At 44.5% G+C, this 16,559-nt stretch overlaps 1 protein-coding gene across 1 annotated transcript in view; it reads left to right on the top strand.

Moving 5' to 3' along the window:
* Positions 1–16,559, top strand: part of LOC146798874 (coiled-coil domain-containing protein 170-like) — a 704,654-nt gene that overhangs the window by 401,613 nt on the left and 286,482 nt on the right. Inside the window, exon 7 of the mRNA XM_085626207.1 lies at positions 13,704–13,889. Within this exon, the coding sequence (XP_085482333.1) occupies positions 13,704–13,889 (186 nt within the window). The remainder of the gene's footprint in view (positions 1–13,703; positions 13,890–16,559) is intronic.

Below are 16,559 nucleotides of genomic sequence, written 5' to 3'. Positions count from 1 at the left end.
GCGCATTGAGAAAGTCTTTATCTTCTTGTTGGAGTGATGGGAGGTCTAGGCCCCTCAAATATTCCTCCATGCTTCCCATGTCCAGGTTGCCCTCCCCACCTTATAGATTTTCGAAAAAATGGACAAAGGAATCCTCAATTTCCGATTCTTCTGTGGCTATGAGTCCGTTTTTATGGGAACATATATCTTTTATCATATTTCTCGTCTGGTCTGTTTTTGTTTTCCAAGCGAGAAGCTTGCCACACCCCTCCCCATATTCGTGATGAGCTAATTTGCTGGCCTCCCATTTCTTTTTTAATATAGCTTCTAGATGGTTATTCAAATTACACTTGGCTATTTTTATGTTGTTTAGGGTATTCTTGTTATCTACGTCCAGCTCAAGGATTTCATACAGTTTATGTAGCTCCGTTTCTAGCTTTCCTGTTATCTCTTTTTGTTTCTTAGCTTGGTTACAATTAATGCTTAGTAAGATCCCCCTCAAAAAGGCTTTATATGCATCCCACACTGATTGGATTGCTGCAGAATCTAAATTACTTTCAAAGAATTCATTGGTATCTATTTTTAATTTTTGAATAATGGATTGTTCCGACAATAATGTTCTATTTATGGTGCACCTTCGGGATGATTGAGTCTTATATAAAGCTGCTTTGATCGTGACTGCAGAATGATCTGACATGTGTTGGGGGGCGTGAGATACAAGGAGTGTGTTACGAAAAAAAGTTGTATTTACTAAAAAAAATCAATCCTTGATCTGTGACCACATTTTTTGTTGTGGAAAGTGAACTTACTACCTTTCGTTTTAGATTTAGCCAGCATCTCGCTCCATATGTCTATTAGATTTATATCCACCATTAGTTGTCTGAAGGCTCTTCTCATTTTCACTGTGGTGGATACAGCTCTAGAAGAGGTCGAGTCTCTACCTGGATTTAAGACTAAGTTAAAATCCCCTCCTAAAATTATATCATCATCAACTTCTAGTAGATGGGGTATCAATGTGTAAAGGGGATTCGGATCGTCCCAATTAGGGCCATAGTAACTTGCGAGCGACATGCCATGGCCGTTTATTTTTATTTTTGTGACCGCCCATCTGCCTGCAGAATCCACTACACTTTCTTGCAGCACTGCCGATGCTGATTTTTTAATTAGGATTGCGGAGCCTTTGGAGCTGTAGGGTTGGTTTGTGCATATGCAGTGTTCGATCCATCTGTGCTGCTTTGTGATTAGCTCCCACTCTTCCCTCAGTAGGTGGGATTCTTGAATAAAAAAACATCTTACAGTCAGATAATCTTAAATATTCCAATATCTTGTTTCTCCTTCTGGGTACCCTTAAACCATTTACATTCCATGTCATTATTTCTAGATCATAGTTCCTCATCCTTGGCTACATTCTAGATTACATTTTTCAGAATTTTGAGTAGGATAGAGATAGTCCGAATATTTTTTGGAGATTGCTACTTCATCTGAGGACATTTTTTTGGGGTTTTTTCCCATATGCTCCCCACCCAGTGCAAAATAAACCTGGACAGTGTTTCCAAATTGTAAGTGGGCTCCCTCCCCCCACCCATTAGGGGAACCTCCCTTTCAACTACTAGAGGAATTCCTCTATTTTCAGGCTCAGTCCCGGTTCAAGGCATTTAAATAATTATTTTATTTTATTTCGCTGAGGAGGTCTTAATTCGATTTGTGAGAGCGTTTGCTTCATCGGGATCTTTGAAAATATACATCTTGTTATCCCACATTACATTCAGCGATGCTGGGAAGCGTAAAGACGCTGTAACGCCCAAGATTTTCAATTCCTGCAGTGATTTCCCCAACTCCCATTGTTTTTCCTGAGTAAAGTGGGATATATCCGATCTGATTCGAAGGGACCAATCAGACCTCTTGTATTCTCCTGCTTTCAATCCCTCTGTTAAGATCTTTTCCTTTAGAGTATATGATTTGAAGTTAACCAGGATCTTTCTGGGGTTTTTCTTTCCAGATTTTTTAAAGTAAGGGTCTCTATGAACTCTTTGTATGTCTCCCTCCAAAATGGTTTTATCTAAACCGGAATGAATGTCGCATAGGAGGTTGATATTTAAGAGGCGGATGTTATTCCTTCTTGCGGCATTTTCTAAGACTTCTAGTTTTTCTTTTAGAGCTCTATCTTCTCCTCTTAATGTTTGTATATCGTGAGTGTTTTTCTCGACTTGTTTTGTTAAATTTTCCACTGCTCCCTCCACAATTCCCACCCTTTCAGAGATTGCGTTCAATTTAGTTTCAAGATTTTCGCAGACTGCTTGTATTTTTAATTGGTTATTTTCTGAAACTGCAAATTTTTCTCTGATTTCCGTAAGTAAAGTTGTTAATAATCCTGCTGTAAGGGAGGACACTGCTCCTATACTGGGAGCATCTGTGCCATTTGTAGAGTTTGATTCGACTGGGAGGACGCTCTCCTCCCCCCCAGGGGTAAGGTAATTCAGATCGGGCGGCTTGGAAGGTAGCATGGCGCAGTTCTCCAGCTCTAAAAGCTCAAATCTATTTTCAAGAACCAATGGCTCCATTCTTTCCTTAAGGGAGTTCTGTATGGTGAAACCTTCGGCTGTAGGCAGTTTGGCTTCACCCTTTTTTAAGGCTATATCGAATTCTGGTTGATCTGTCTTATCTCCGGCAGTGAGTTGCGCAGTTTGGGCTTTGAAAAATGATCTTAGTGAGGGGGTAACTCTATTAGCTTTAACTTTACCTTGATTTTTCTTTTCTTTCTTGTCAGCCGTGGTGGATGGGGGGGTAATTACTTTCTTAGTAGTTCTTTGCTTTTTGTCTAATGTAATCGTGTTCATGGGAGCTGCGGGGTCTGGTTCAGAGGATGCTCCCCTCCTCCCCCAAATCTCTCTACTTCTAAGAGTATACCTGTTGGGTTTAGATTTAATACTATCAAACTGTGAGCTCTGATTTGTTTGCACCCCCGTTTCCCTATCAAAATGAAGTTTAGGCCCCCAGTCTCTCCCTCTTCTCCTTACCGGAGTCATTGAAGATCGCCATATGTTAGAATCAGCCTCCTTCTGTTTTCTTTTTTTTTCCCCCGACGTGGATGTCTCTGGGCAGGACTGCAGAGGGACAAGAGAAGCGTTGTTCCCCCGATGCAAGGGGCTATAGAGCTCCACAGACAACCTCGCCGATCTAATTCCAACTCTTGCCGCTACTCCCCTCCTCACCGCGAGACCGGCGGCGGCTTCAAACCATTGGCCGCCACGAGCCTCCAGCGCCCCCTCCACTGCCACTGCTGCTGTCTTCTGACCGGCGGAGAGCGCTGAGCGTTGTAGCCGAGGGAGAAAGAGAGAGGCGTCAGCCGATTGCAGATTTCTTTTTTTTTTTGCCTCCAAAAAGACTCCCTTGCACCTAGAGAACAAGTACTATGACTTTCCCAATTCAAGACGGCTGCAATCGAGCATCGAGTCCCTTAAGGTTGCGAAGTAAAAACCCCTGCAGCGCGTTCGTGTGCTAAGGAAACACAAGCCTGCAACTGCCTCTAGGCTGCCGCCTCGAGAACTCCCTTACGCCCGAACGCCGAAATACTGCAGCTCCCGGTCATCAGCCCCTAAAGGTTGCGAAAAGTAGGGAAAAAACACTTGTTAAATGCTTCCTTCCCGATTTGAAGGGACGTCTGCTGGGCTCGTCAGGGGAAAATGGCGGCAGACGGTTAGAGGCAGCCGCAGGCTCGTAACCTCGCGTCTCAAGGCAAACATGCGAATAGCGCTGACGAGTTTCTGAATGGCTTCAAATCGGGAAGGAAGCACTGAATCTCTTCTAATGAGTTACTGTTTGCACCACCTTCCTGTCCACATCTGAAGATCATTTTCAATTTTTTCCAAGACAGCCTCGTAGAAAACATATATCAATGTAACAGCTGGCTGATAAAACTAATTCATAATGGCTTACTCCTTTAGCCAATGCAATTCTCAAATAACATGAAAACCTCCATAGACATCTTCCCCCATGAAGAAGAAAGCACACCAAATTTTGCAGGCACAGAGGGCCTTATCAAGGGGTTGCGTCCAAAGAAACGCAACGCAGTGCAAATCGCTGTGTTCCGTTACACTGCCCCAGGGAGACTGTTCCATGGGTGGTGCATGGGTGGTCTGATGCAAAACCCATGGGTTTTGTCACATTCGCAGATTTATCATTACTGGTGGACCAAAATGCTACACCTTCCTAGGGGAGGCGTAACCAGCAGAAATATCTTAATTCCTCCTCGTTTTTCCTCTTTCTATGTGTGCTGCATTCTGCACCACACACAGAAAGAAAGAAACAAACACCTCAGGGGATTGTTTTTGTGCAGGAACGGGAACCTTCCTGCACAAAAACAATCCTGCTTACAACGCAGGCACCCTTGTACTATGGTGCACAAGTGCTTGTGTTGGTGCTAGGCAGCACATTGTGTGCCAACGCTGGGTACAATTAGAAATGTGCCTTATTTTGTTAACTACAGTGCACTTCTCTCCTTTACCTGTCATGCAGCGCAGCAAGGTGACTTTTTTATTTATTTATTTTTTTAAACTTTATTTGTAGAGCGCACGTACACCAGGTTGGTTTCTTGGCTCTGCTATGAAGGTGTTACACTAAGGTGTTACTAGTATGCCTGTTTAAATAGCCATGGGGCATATTAACAAGGGCTTTATCTCCGCTTTTTTGGCTTTAAAAGCCAAAGAAGCGGAGATAAAAATATTGCCCTATCAACAACAGGATGCTAACATGCAAAATCGCATGTTAGCACCCTTTTTCACTACGCTTCCCTTTGCATCTCTAATGAGATGCAAAGTGGGCATTCCAGAGCAAAATAATAGGAGAAATGTCGCTAAGCGACATTTCTCCTATTATCAAGCTTCACGCTAACCCTGTTAGAGACAAAAAAAGCAGCTCTAACCACGGTGTATTACATGGCTAAGTTCACCGTGGGCTATCAACAAGGATATCCCTATCCTTGAAGTTTTATCGCTGCATTACCAGTGATAACCTCCCAAAATGCCGCTATCGCTGAATTTTTTTATTGCCTAGGCGGTTGGTGTTGTTAATAATGCGATAACCAGGCGATATTATCTAGCAATAGCGGGCGTTAAAAAAATTAACGCTAAGCACCCTTAGCGTTAATTTTCCCTGTTCCTTGCTAATATGCCCCCATGTTTTTTGGAGTTTGCGGAAGCTCATGAGATCTGTGCAGGATCTAATCTCAAGAGGCAGGGAGTTCCAGTATTTGGGGCCTAGGGTGGCGAACCTTGTCCCTCCAGCGGGTTTTAGCCTGAATGAAGGGATGGTCAGAAGATGCATATAAGCAGATCGTAGGTTGCGGGTTGGAGTGTACCTGTTGATCAGGCTGTTAATGAATTTTGGGTTTTTGCTATTCAGGGATTTAAAGATGATGCATCCCACCTGGAAGGCGCATCTCTGGGTTATTGGAAGCCAGTGTAACTTCTTCAGTAGAGGGGTAATATGTTGGCGCCTGTTTTCTTGAAAAATCAGTCTGGTCGCCTGGTTTTGAACCATTTGAAGGCGGTGGGTAAGATAGGCTGGGATGCCAAAGTATAGTGAGTTGGCATAGTCGATGTAGGATATCACAATAGCGAGAACTGCCTGTATTTTTGCTTCCTGTGTAAGGAACCTGCTGATTTTTCTTATTTTCCTTAGTTGAAAGCAGCAAGTTGAGATCACAGATCCAATTTGATTTTTCATGGTAAGGCCTTTGTTGATTATGACTCCAAAGATTTTTGCAGATGTAGAGGGGATGGGGGGCTGTCCCAGTTCTTTAGGCCAGAAGTGGGAGCTCCAGGGGTTCAATGAGCCTCCCGTGAGGATCACTTCCGTTTTTTCCGGATTTAACTTGAGATAGTTGCTGTTCATCCAGTCACGGATGAACAGCATTGTCATCTGGAATTCGTGGACAGTGGTAGGGGAGTCATTGATAGGAAATATTAGTTGGAAATCATCTGCGTAGTTGAAGGTTTGGACTTTCCTTTCTTTTAGTGCATGGATCAGGGGGAGGAGGTACAAATTAAATAAGTGAGGGGAGAGAGAGGAGCCCTTGGGAACACCACAAGTGTTTTTAATCTTGGGGTTGTGAAGTTTCCCAAGCGAACCGCTTGATAACGGTTTGTTAAGAAGGAGCTTATCCATTCGAGGGCCGATCCTTGGATTCCTGCATCCATGACGCGGTCCAGGTAATCTGACTGCTCCAGAAAGGCAGATAGGCTTTTGGCTACGTGGGCTTCGAGTAGTTTGGCCAGGTAAGGAAGCAGTGAGATAGGTCGGTAATTGGTAAGGGTTCCGGGATCAGCTCCTGGCTTTTTCAGGAGGGGGATGACAAATGCCTCTTTAATGGTATCAGGTACGTAACCCTGGGATAGCGATTTGTTTAAGAGGGCCATGGCTGGGTCTGGGCAGGCTGTGAAGGCTTCCTTAGGATCCAAGGGGGGCAACAGTCCGTAGGAGAGCCAGATTTTACTTTGGTCAATAGGTCTGTAAAAACTTCTTGGCTTATCATTGGGATCTGTTCTAGCCTGTGTGGGTTTTTTGGTTTAATTTGACAAGTGGGCCTTGGGCATATGGGGATGCTTGCTTTGATCATTTTAATTTTGTCTATGACGAAGTTGTTCAGGGAGTCGCATAGGGATTGCGAAGGTGTGTTTTTTAATGCCACTCTGTCAGGGTTGGATAGATCATTAATTGTTGAGAAAATGTCCTTTGATCGGTTTTTGGAGGTGATGATTTTAAGTGAGAAATATTCGGCCTTTGTGGTCAGAATCATTTTTTTGTAAGTTCTAAGGGCTGTTAGATAGGTGCTTTTGTCGTCAGGTGAGCAATTGCTTCTCCATTTCCTTTCTGCTTGGCGCAGAGCAAGTTTTAATTCCTTTAAGTCAGCGGAAAACCATTTCTGGGCTTCGTGGCGACGTGCTCGTTGTATTTTCCTAAGTGGGGCATGTTTATTGCTAGCTGTCAAGAGCCAGTCCAACGGTTTTTCTCACTCTCATCTATAGAGAATTGGCTGATGGGGATTGTATTGGCCAGGGTTTCTAGGAATTGACATTTGTCGATGATGTTCCAGTTCCTAAAGTATCCAGGGTCAGGTAGGGGACTTTTAAGTTTGGTAAGGTTATTTATGTAAAATTTGATGAGATGGTGATCGGACCAGATACAGGGAGTTACATCTGGATTTGTCATAGTCAGGTTTGTAGACCATACCTGGTCTAATGTATGCCCTTTAATGTGCGTAGCAGAGGTGATGTGCTGGCTAAGGTTTAGCCCCATAAGTAAGTCTGTTAATTCAGCTGAGTGAGGTCCACCTGCTGGGTCGTTGGCCCAGTAATTGAGATCGCCAATCAGTAGTATTTTCGCGTGATTTGTTATGAGATGTGTCATCTGTTCACTCAGAGACTGTGGGAATTGTGGCATGTTCTGTGGTGGTCTATAGAGTATAACACAGACTGGAGGGGCAGAGTCGGACTCTAGTTTAATCACTAGGTTATCTACCTGTGGTAGGTCGAGGGGGGTAAGTGCTGAGAATTTTAAGTCTTGGTGTATTACAGCTGCCACCCTCCCTCCTGTATTTCCCTGGTGGCGGTTAGCTTGGAGGATGTAATAGTCGCTAGGTAATGCTGCTAGGATATCAGGGGTGGAGCCCTGTGTTAGCCAGGTTTCCGTTAACAGTAGGATATCTGGTTTTTCGGTCGCCAGTAAGTTGTGTATTTCAAGTTGGTGTTTGACTATGGAGCGGGTATTTAGATAAATAACTGTTAGGGGTTGTACCTTGTTTGTAGCCTTGAGGTTCGTACTTTTACTCGCATTTGTACGATCACAGAATTCGGGGAATGAGGATCTTTTTACCATTATCCCATTCGTTGCTATGTTAGCAAGACAGCACCGGTCGATTGCTAGTTCCTTTGAGTGGAGTGATTTGAGTTTGGTTGTGGAGTAGGTAGTACTTTGAGCATAATGGCTTGCCCCTTGCCCCGGTCGACCGCGGACGGGTGCAGATGGGCTTGCCTTTGGCACGCCCGCTATGCGCGTCCGCTGCGCTCCCACACTACGACCGGCATTTGTATCCCTTGTCAGCCTTAGCCCCTCCCCCTCTTCGCTGAATGGCGCTCGGGTGGCGATTCCACCAGGAAGCGCGTAGAGCCGGTGTGACGGCGGGTTTTGGCGCGGTAAGTTCAATTTTAAAATAAGAAGTGCATCAAGTAAGTTTGTGGCATCAATTTCAGTAGCAAATAACAATTTTTAAAAACAAAGCGGTAGTAGCGCGAAACGCAGGCAGCAGCACCTTTCAGAGAGGTTGCTCCCGCGCTGCTACAGGCATTTGTATCCCTTGACAGCCTTAGCCCCTCCCCCTCTTCACTGATTGGCGCTTGGGTGGCGATTCCACCAGGAAGCGAGTAGAGCCGGTGTGACGGCGGGTTTTGGCACTGTGAGTTCAATTTTAAAATAAGCAGTGCATCAAGTAAGTTCGTGGCATCAATTTCAATAGCAAATAACAATTTTTTAAAACAAAGCGGTAGTAGCGCTAAATGCAGGCATTGGCACCTTTCAGGTGCTGCGCTGCATCACTTCTTGACAAATATGGCCCTTAGTGTGTAGTTCCTTATTTTTGCCTTTTTTTGGTTTGTACCACACCTTGCTTTTGCTACAATTATATGGAATATTGTTCATGAAAATACGCATAAGGTGCTCTTTCACATGAAAGATGATTTACACCCACATGGAAACACGTGGACTGTGCTATAAACCTACATTGAGACCGGCGTCGGCAGAGCCCACTTGCTGCCATTCTATATGTAAGTCCTACATGGAAATTGATGTTCATGAAGGGTAAATATCAGGCACTAAATCATGCTCATGGCACTATAAACCTACATGGTGAGACAAACCATGTTTTGTTGTAACTTTTTTAGCCAGTATGCTTGCAAGCTCGACCAGTTTGAAGTGGTGCGGTATAATACATGTGCCCATGTGGCACAACCACTGTGCCTTAGAATATGGGTGTCCTCGCCAGCCTCCTTTTTTTCACCCATTGGTGTAAATCTGAACATCCTTCTTTTATTCTAATAATTCCAAAAAGAGCCACGTCTCTGGTAATTTTGGATGCTTATTTTCCCGCTATTTTTTCTTCCATCACCTCCTTCCTCCAGATCAGATTGCTTAGGCCTCAATTGTCTGTTTAGGCAATGTGTGTCTTGCCATAAACTTTTTTCTGCAGCTGATCTATATCATTTATGTGGCTTCTGTGTGGGGAACAGTTTTTCAGTGCACCTCTGCTCACAATGTGCGCCCAGCAATACAAGGTCCTTTCAAAAATGTTTGGAATGAATGGAGGGCAAGAGTCCAGCAATTCAAAAAGAGATGTTGGATTTTGTTAACAACAAGAAGAGTCAGGAGGTAAGTTCAGGGTCACAGGTACTAATTGTGGTACTGAGCATTCTTCCTGAAAGTGAAACTGTGAGGTATACCCAAGGAATTAGTTCCCACCTATCTACTCCTAGTACCTGACAACTTGTCACAAGTGTACCATGTTGTCATGAGAAGGGGAAGAGCATAAAGTGCCTTGGAGGAGACCCAGACCTGTGATCTAAGTCTGCTGCCTAGTAAACTCTGTTACAATATTAATTCAAGTTCAGCTACTCATATGGGCACAGAGGACCCAAGCCAGCTTTGCAACAAAGACATAAGCAAGGATCTTCTACTGGATGGGGTGTTGCACAGAGAGGTTGAATCTATCTCTCTTCCAGGGTGAAGGCCATTTACCATAGTCTCTTTTTGTTGATATGGTGACTCCGGAGACTGGCTCTGGAACCCACCTTCTCCTGTGGATGGACTGTGTCTTAGTCTTGGTTGGCACAAGCATTTCTATTTAAATAAAAACACAGATACTTTTATAGGAGTTAATGGGAACTGTCAGACTTGTTCGATATCCACCACTATGATTGAGCCGGGCTCCTGCATGTGAGAGACTGTTGAGAAGGAGAGCATCACCTATTCATGCAGCAAAGCTCTTCATTGCAGAAATAAAAACAAGAGGCAGGCTTACCTACTTGTGCATACACAGAGTCAACCTGAAGCACAGGTGGCACAACAAGAACTAGAACACTGGTCTCTACTGTGGAAACTCCTTTGGCAATATCACCTTAGTCATGTTGCCCTGGCTATTGGAAATGTACTATATCCGTAAGTATGTACCCCTTCTTCCCACTTTGCCACTCCACCTCCTTGAACAGCAGACTTGGTATAGGGTTCTCAAACCCAAGCTGGCACTCAGGGTTCCAGTATGGTGCCAGCAGTTGAGTTCTCAATAACACTGTGCCCATCAGGATTCCATCCTCTGAGGGTAATGAATTCCATGACAATTCATCCAATTCAAAAGTAATTGGAAGAGATGCCACACCACTCCCTCACTCTTTTCAATCCTGCCACAGGGTTCATCATCATGATATCATCCATCTTCTGCTCAGACTTCTCCTCTTGCTGGGTGTCAAGATGAAAGCCAGAAAAGCGTCTCAGCCCAAAGTCCAGTTACAGGTCATGCCCACTGCGGTACCACAGCTTCCAGTATATCTTCCACACGCTCCCATGCCACTTCATGGGCTGAGGATCAGCCTTTGGAATCAGTCCCTCTAACTCAACCGTTACCTTCCACCCAATCCAGAGACCAGTTCTGACTTTGATTCTGGTTGCATCTGCTTCTCCTTCAGAGATGGACGATTCCTCTGTGAAACTACACACTAGGCCACTCCCAATATGAGTGCCCAATCAGGAAAGTCAGACAATGAGCTTGATTCCAGCCAGATTATCTATACCAGTGATCATGAGGACCTGGATCTGACCTGACACTATGAAACCACCATGGCCATAGCTTTGGAGGTTTTGTCCATTACAACATCAGCAATCCCATTGGAAAGAGAGGGCATTTATGCTTTGCTTGCCATTTCTGCATCCCCTCCCTGACCTGTCATAGCCATAGAGCCATAGAGCTATAGGTTCTCAGGCAAGCCCCGGAGGCGTGGAAGAAACATTCCTCTGAGCCTTTAGTCTTCAAAACATTTGGCACTAAGCCACGGGCCTCAAAGTATTTCCAGGCACTGGGTCCGTGAATTTCCTAGTTTGGTCTATCGCAGTAATGGCAGCTACTCACAAAGAGTGGTGTCCCACATAAACAAGGAGGCAGAGTGTCTGGAGGCATGCATTAAGAAGATCCTTAAATTTGGCACTCTTTGCAGCTGGCCAGTGCGAACATGGCCATCTCTGGCACAAATTGGACAACTATGCTCCATGTTACAGCAGTATGTCAAGGGAAAGTACTGGTACATGAACCTGGCAAAGAAGCGGTGGAAGAAGAATTTATAATGCCCATGATCCTGATTGACATAGGGTTGCCAGGGCTCGGAACAGTGGCCTGCCCATGCAATAGTCATCAAGGCTCATGTCTTTGGATATGATGCTAGAGTCCCTGGAGAAGGTAATTTACCTACCCTTTGGTGGGAAGAACTAGTTAAGTACCTCAGTAAATGAGATCCTCCAAATGAAACAGGACAGACAGTACTGGATTGCCTAGGACCACCTAGGCCTAACCTTCTCTTTTTTTCCAGCTGGGAATCAGGAGTCTTTTCAACTGAAGACATCTGCTGGATCCTCCTTGTCTTAATTAAGAAGGTCTGTGAAGAGGAGATGCTTTGGTGGTGGAAACATCTTTCTCTTCCAGCCAGAAACAAGGCAAACACGTCCCAATGACTTTTTCATGGATGATCCACCATCCTGTACACCACATCCGTGAGGAGAAACCTTTCCATCGGTTACTGCCACTTCACCCAGATAACTAATGGCATAAGGGTCCTCTCAGTGGGGTAGAAGGGTTTTGCTCTACAGCTGCCACATCCTCTGCTTACCAGGCTACCTGTGTAACAGTCTCCATACCACTAACTTTTATATAAGATAGTGAGGCTCTGATCCGTAACAGAAAACTAGCCAGTCTTGTTCCAAGAAAAGAGGTGGGTATATTACTTGAATTATTTCCCTGTAAGGAAAAGGGGAGAGAGGCTTTCACACATCCTGGATCTTTACGATCGCTACCAGTTCCACTCTTGCAAACGTTAAAACTCCAAATTCCATCTCAGATGGTGGCTCTACAGAGCAATGACTGAATGCATATAATGGATTTACAAGACATCTACACATTTTTTTGTCCTGAAGGAGTCTGGGTAGGCATATCAGCTTGTCATATCCGTGACCACTACTCTAGGACTTGCGGCTGGCCTGCTATAAATGCAGTGGTAACTCATCAAAACCTCAAATACACTTTGAGGGGTAAAGCACCGAGGTGCATGGGGGCAGCCTAACAAAGGACTGAACAGGGGTATTTTGTATTTCTGTATGCGCTCCCTCCTATCCCTTGATTTAGAGAATTTTCTAGAATATCGAGTGTAGCCCAGTTAGTTTACACTGTGATCATGGTAAAGTCTGCCTGACCTCACCAGGTCTGGGGTATGTACCTACCCTATCTCCCATAGAGGGTCATCAACTACCAATAGATGATAGAGATCTCCTGTCAATAAAAGTGTTAAGAGATTTCTACCCTGCCCTTACATTGCTCGGCAGAGTGTGTTTTAAAGAACTGACCTTTCAACCACTAGGCCTCTGCTTATTGTATCTCTTGACGGAGAGTCCACTACGTCTTAAAATGAGGGCCTTAGTCATAGGCTCCACCCTAATAATAATGGTCTCTTGCCGACACCTCTACCATCAGTCAGGAAGCTCATCAGGGGCGGCTCCTCCAGGGCAGAGTAGTGTCGCCCCACTGCTTTCTCGAGGTCCGAGAAGCAGAAACATAAAATGGTAATAAGTACCATTTTATGTTTCTACTTCTTGCACTGTGGGAAAGCAGAAGGGTTTGGTTGTGGGTGAGCGGGTGGGCGGGGCTGCGCTGCGAGCAGGGCTGGTCACTCCTGAGTGCGCTTAACTATTTTGTCAGTCCTCTGGGGCCAACCAAACCAGTCATGCGCACTCTGCCAGGGGCTAATGGCCGGGCCATTAGCCCCTGGCTGGGCGGCATCCTGACCATTCACAACGCTGCTTGCAGCGTTGTGATTGGCTTAGTGGTGGGAGCCTGGCTGCCTGCTTTCTCTTCCTGCCGGAGGCAGGAGAACAAGAGAAGAGCAGAGACGACGCTGTACACCACCGGCGTGAAGGTAAGTTTAATTTTTTTACATTATTGAATTAAACCCGCCCGCGCACCCCCCCACCCGCAAGTCATGCTGGCCGCGACTGAAGCTCATACTGATTGCCTCCTGCAACCAGCGAGGACTGGCGTATGAAGGTGGCATGCTATGTTATGATGTACGCTGCTGCATGCTTACGCGGTGTCAGCACATTAAAGCTCTTTATTAACCATCCCTAGAAACAGTTTGGGTCTTGCTGCTTGATGACAGAAATACTAAAAAGTTGATAATGGTCAAGTAACAATCATTACAAAGGCAGCTTTATCCTTACTGCTCAGAAAAATGTACTTCTAACAATACATTATCTTTATTCAAAACCGTCTTGTGTTTGTTTATGTAATGCTTTTTCTCCTTGCCAGGGACTGCTTCCGTGACATAGGCATGTCTTTGTTATTCATAGGCAAGTACTGAATATGCAATTTTATGCCCAGTTTATTTTTATTAACACAAAGGTTTTTCCAATCCTTCATACAGGTTTCAGAGCTACTGAAAGACCATTTTAATGAAACGTCAAGAACTGCAAGCCTCGAGGAAGCATTAGCCAGCCAGCAGATGGAGTTGAAAGCCAGCAGAGAAACAATAGTCCAACTTGTTTCAGAAATAGGAAAGGAACAGAAAGCAGCAGCTGGCTACACAGCAGAAATTAAAGCACTCAAGCGGGTAAGAAGACTTATGCTTCGTTCGTCAGTGTACACCAGCGGGAAAATGAAAACAACAGATATTAATTCAGGGACATCTTCCTGTGCCTATGGTGGGAAATGTGCATGGATGTTGATAGTGAAAGGCACTTACTTAGCTTGATAACTTTTTTATGAATTGAATGAATGACTCGAAAGTCATTTCTGTTTAGGGTCGAGCCTGCAAGAGCATGCACTAGCTCATGCGTTTCACTTGCGAGATGCTCTTGTATACAGAAAAGGGCTTGGAGCCCTGCTGTTGCTTTCCATTTGTTGGCTTGCCTGGCACTCTTCTTTGCAGCCTCATAATTTGTCATTTCAGTTTCTCTGTGTGGAGCAGGGACCAAGCACTGATTGATTCAACTTAATCAGTGTCCGTCCACTGGTCCAGATATGATTGAGGTAATATTTTGTTCTTTTTAACTTTGAGTGCCCAGCAAACAGAAGGCGTGTGACTAGGGGCATAGCTTGGTCAGTAAAACTGGTGGGGGGTGACCTTTAAATTTCCCAACAATTATTCAGGCATATCTTGTTAAATTATGTTATAGGAGAAGCAATTCATGAGGGGGCTAGGCACAATGGAAAGGAGAGCAGCACGGTTACGTAAAAGACAATCCAACACATCACGGAATGCAGTGCAGCAGCAAAAAATGCTGCCCTGCATTGCATGATGTAGGGACCAAGTGAGCGCCACATCTGCAGATATATATCACTCTCCTTCCTTCTCCCTAGCTCCATCGCAGAATTTTGCATAGCGCAAGTGTATGTACATAAGTCAAGCATAGGTTTTGTGCAGGATGGGTTCCCTTCCCCTTCAAAATACAATGCAAAAACAAGTTTTAAAGCTTTTCCTACTTTGTATGTGTGCTCTACAGTGTATCACACATGCACGTCGGAAAAGAAAAGAGAAATCAAAGTTTCCTCCTTTTAACTCCTGCTGTCAAAACACAATAATTTATTACACAAAACCCATCTCAGTTTTTTGATAGATAAGGTTTTGTGTGAAAAAGCATGGGTGGTTGCCTGGGAGCACCCATGCAACAGCACCTTGGTGCTAAGTAACGCAAAGCAGAGCTTCTTGCTACTTTGGGTTACTTTTAGACAATATGCAGCTTGCGCTGGAAGTAAATAATAAAAAATACATTTTGTGCTGCTTTGCGTCACTTTTGTGTAGGAAGGACAGCGGAAAATGTTGGAAAATCTGCCCCAATATGTTGTAAAAGAATAGGACACGTTACAACACATGCATTTACAACACGTGCCATTGGAGCACATTTTTTACAATGCAAAATCCATTACAACGCATGTTATTACAACGCAAGCCATTAGAACGCATAATCCATTACACTGCAAATTACTATTTTACCTCCCTCCGCCTGGGCGTTACTTTGGGGAATGCGTTGTAATAGCATGTGGTGTAATGACATGCGTTGTAATGGATTTGGCGTTGTAAAAATTGCGTTGTGATGGCACGCGTTGTAACATGTGCGTTGTAAACGATGTCTCCGGTTGTAAAATAACTAAACGTTTTAAGAACTTCAGAACATAGAGTGTGTGTGTGTATTTTTGTTTGAATGTCTATGTAAAAATCTTAGGTGAAATCCAAAAACCACTTCACCATGCTGACTGAAAACACCTGTATCCAACTATATACCAGAGAATCCATTTATTAAGGGGGTTTAACACCCCAACCACCCCCTCTCAAGCTATGCCCCTGTATCTGACTCGCAAAAACATGCCCAGCAGGACAAGAAAAATGGCACAGATTTATTTTCTATTGTTAACTTTCCTTTATTTGCCAAGGCTGCTTTTCTCACTTGGCACTCATGTTTTCATTTGTTCTTGATCATGGACACTGTTCTCAAAAGATGAGGATTATGTTATTGTAAAGCAACATTGTTTCTTTCTTATATGTCATTTCTGAAATGATGCTTTAGCATATAATTGTGCTGTACACACCAATCCACCCTACTCCAAACCACGCTAATCCACCCCAACTCACCCCACACCAATCCATCTCACTTAATGCAATCCACCCCACTTCCATCCAAACCACTTAGCCAATTCAGTTCATTCCACTCCAATCCAACACACTCCAATTCTTCCAACCCGCCCCATTCCAATCTGCCCCACTCCAATTCGCCCTACTCCAATCCAAAACAATCTGCCCCACTCCAATTGTCCACATTTCAATCTGCCCCACTCCAATCCAAAACAATCGCCCCACTCCAAAATAAAACAATCTACGCAACTCTAATACAAAACAATCTGCCCCACTTCAACCTAAAACAATCTGCCCCACTTTAACCTAAAACAATCTGCCCCAAGCCAGTCTGCCCCACTCCAACCACAACAGTCAGACCCACTCCACTCTGCCCCACACCAATCCAACACAATTTGCCCCAATCCAATCTGCCCCACTTCAATCCACTCCAATCTGCCCCACTCAATTCAAAACCACCTGCCCCACTCCAATCCAAAACAATCTGCACCTCTCAAATCTGCCCCATTCCAGTCCAAAGCAATCTGCCCCACTCCAATACAAATCAATCTGCCTATTCCAATCAACCCCTGTCCAATATGCCCAACTCCAATCCAAATCTATCTGCCCACTTCATTCTGCCCAGTCCAATCTGCCCCACTCCAATCTAAG

Source organism: Triturus cristatus, chromosome 9 (assembly GCF_964204655.1).
Source record: "Triturus cristatus chromosome 9, aTriCri1.1, whole genome shotgun sequence".
In the NCBI taxonomy this organism is placed as follows: domain Eukaryota; kingdom Metazoa; phylum Chordata; class Amphibia; order Caudata; family Salamandridae; genus Triturus; species Triturus cristatus.
Note: the sequence above shows the minus strand (reverse complement) of the source record. Positions and strands in the feature narration are given on the sequence as shown.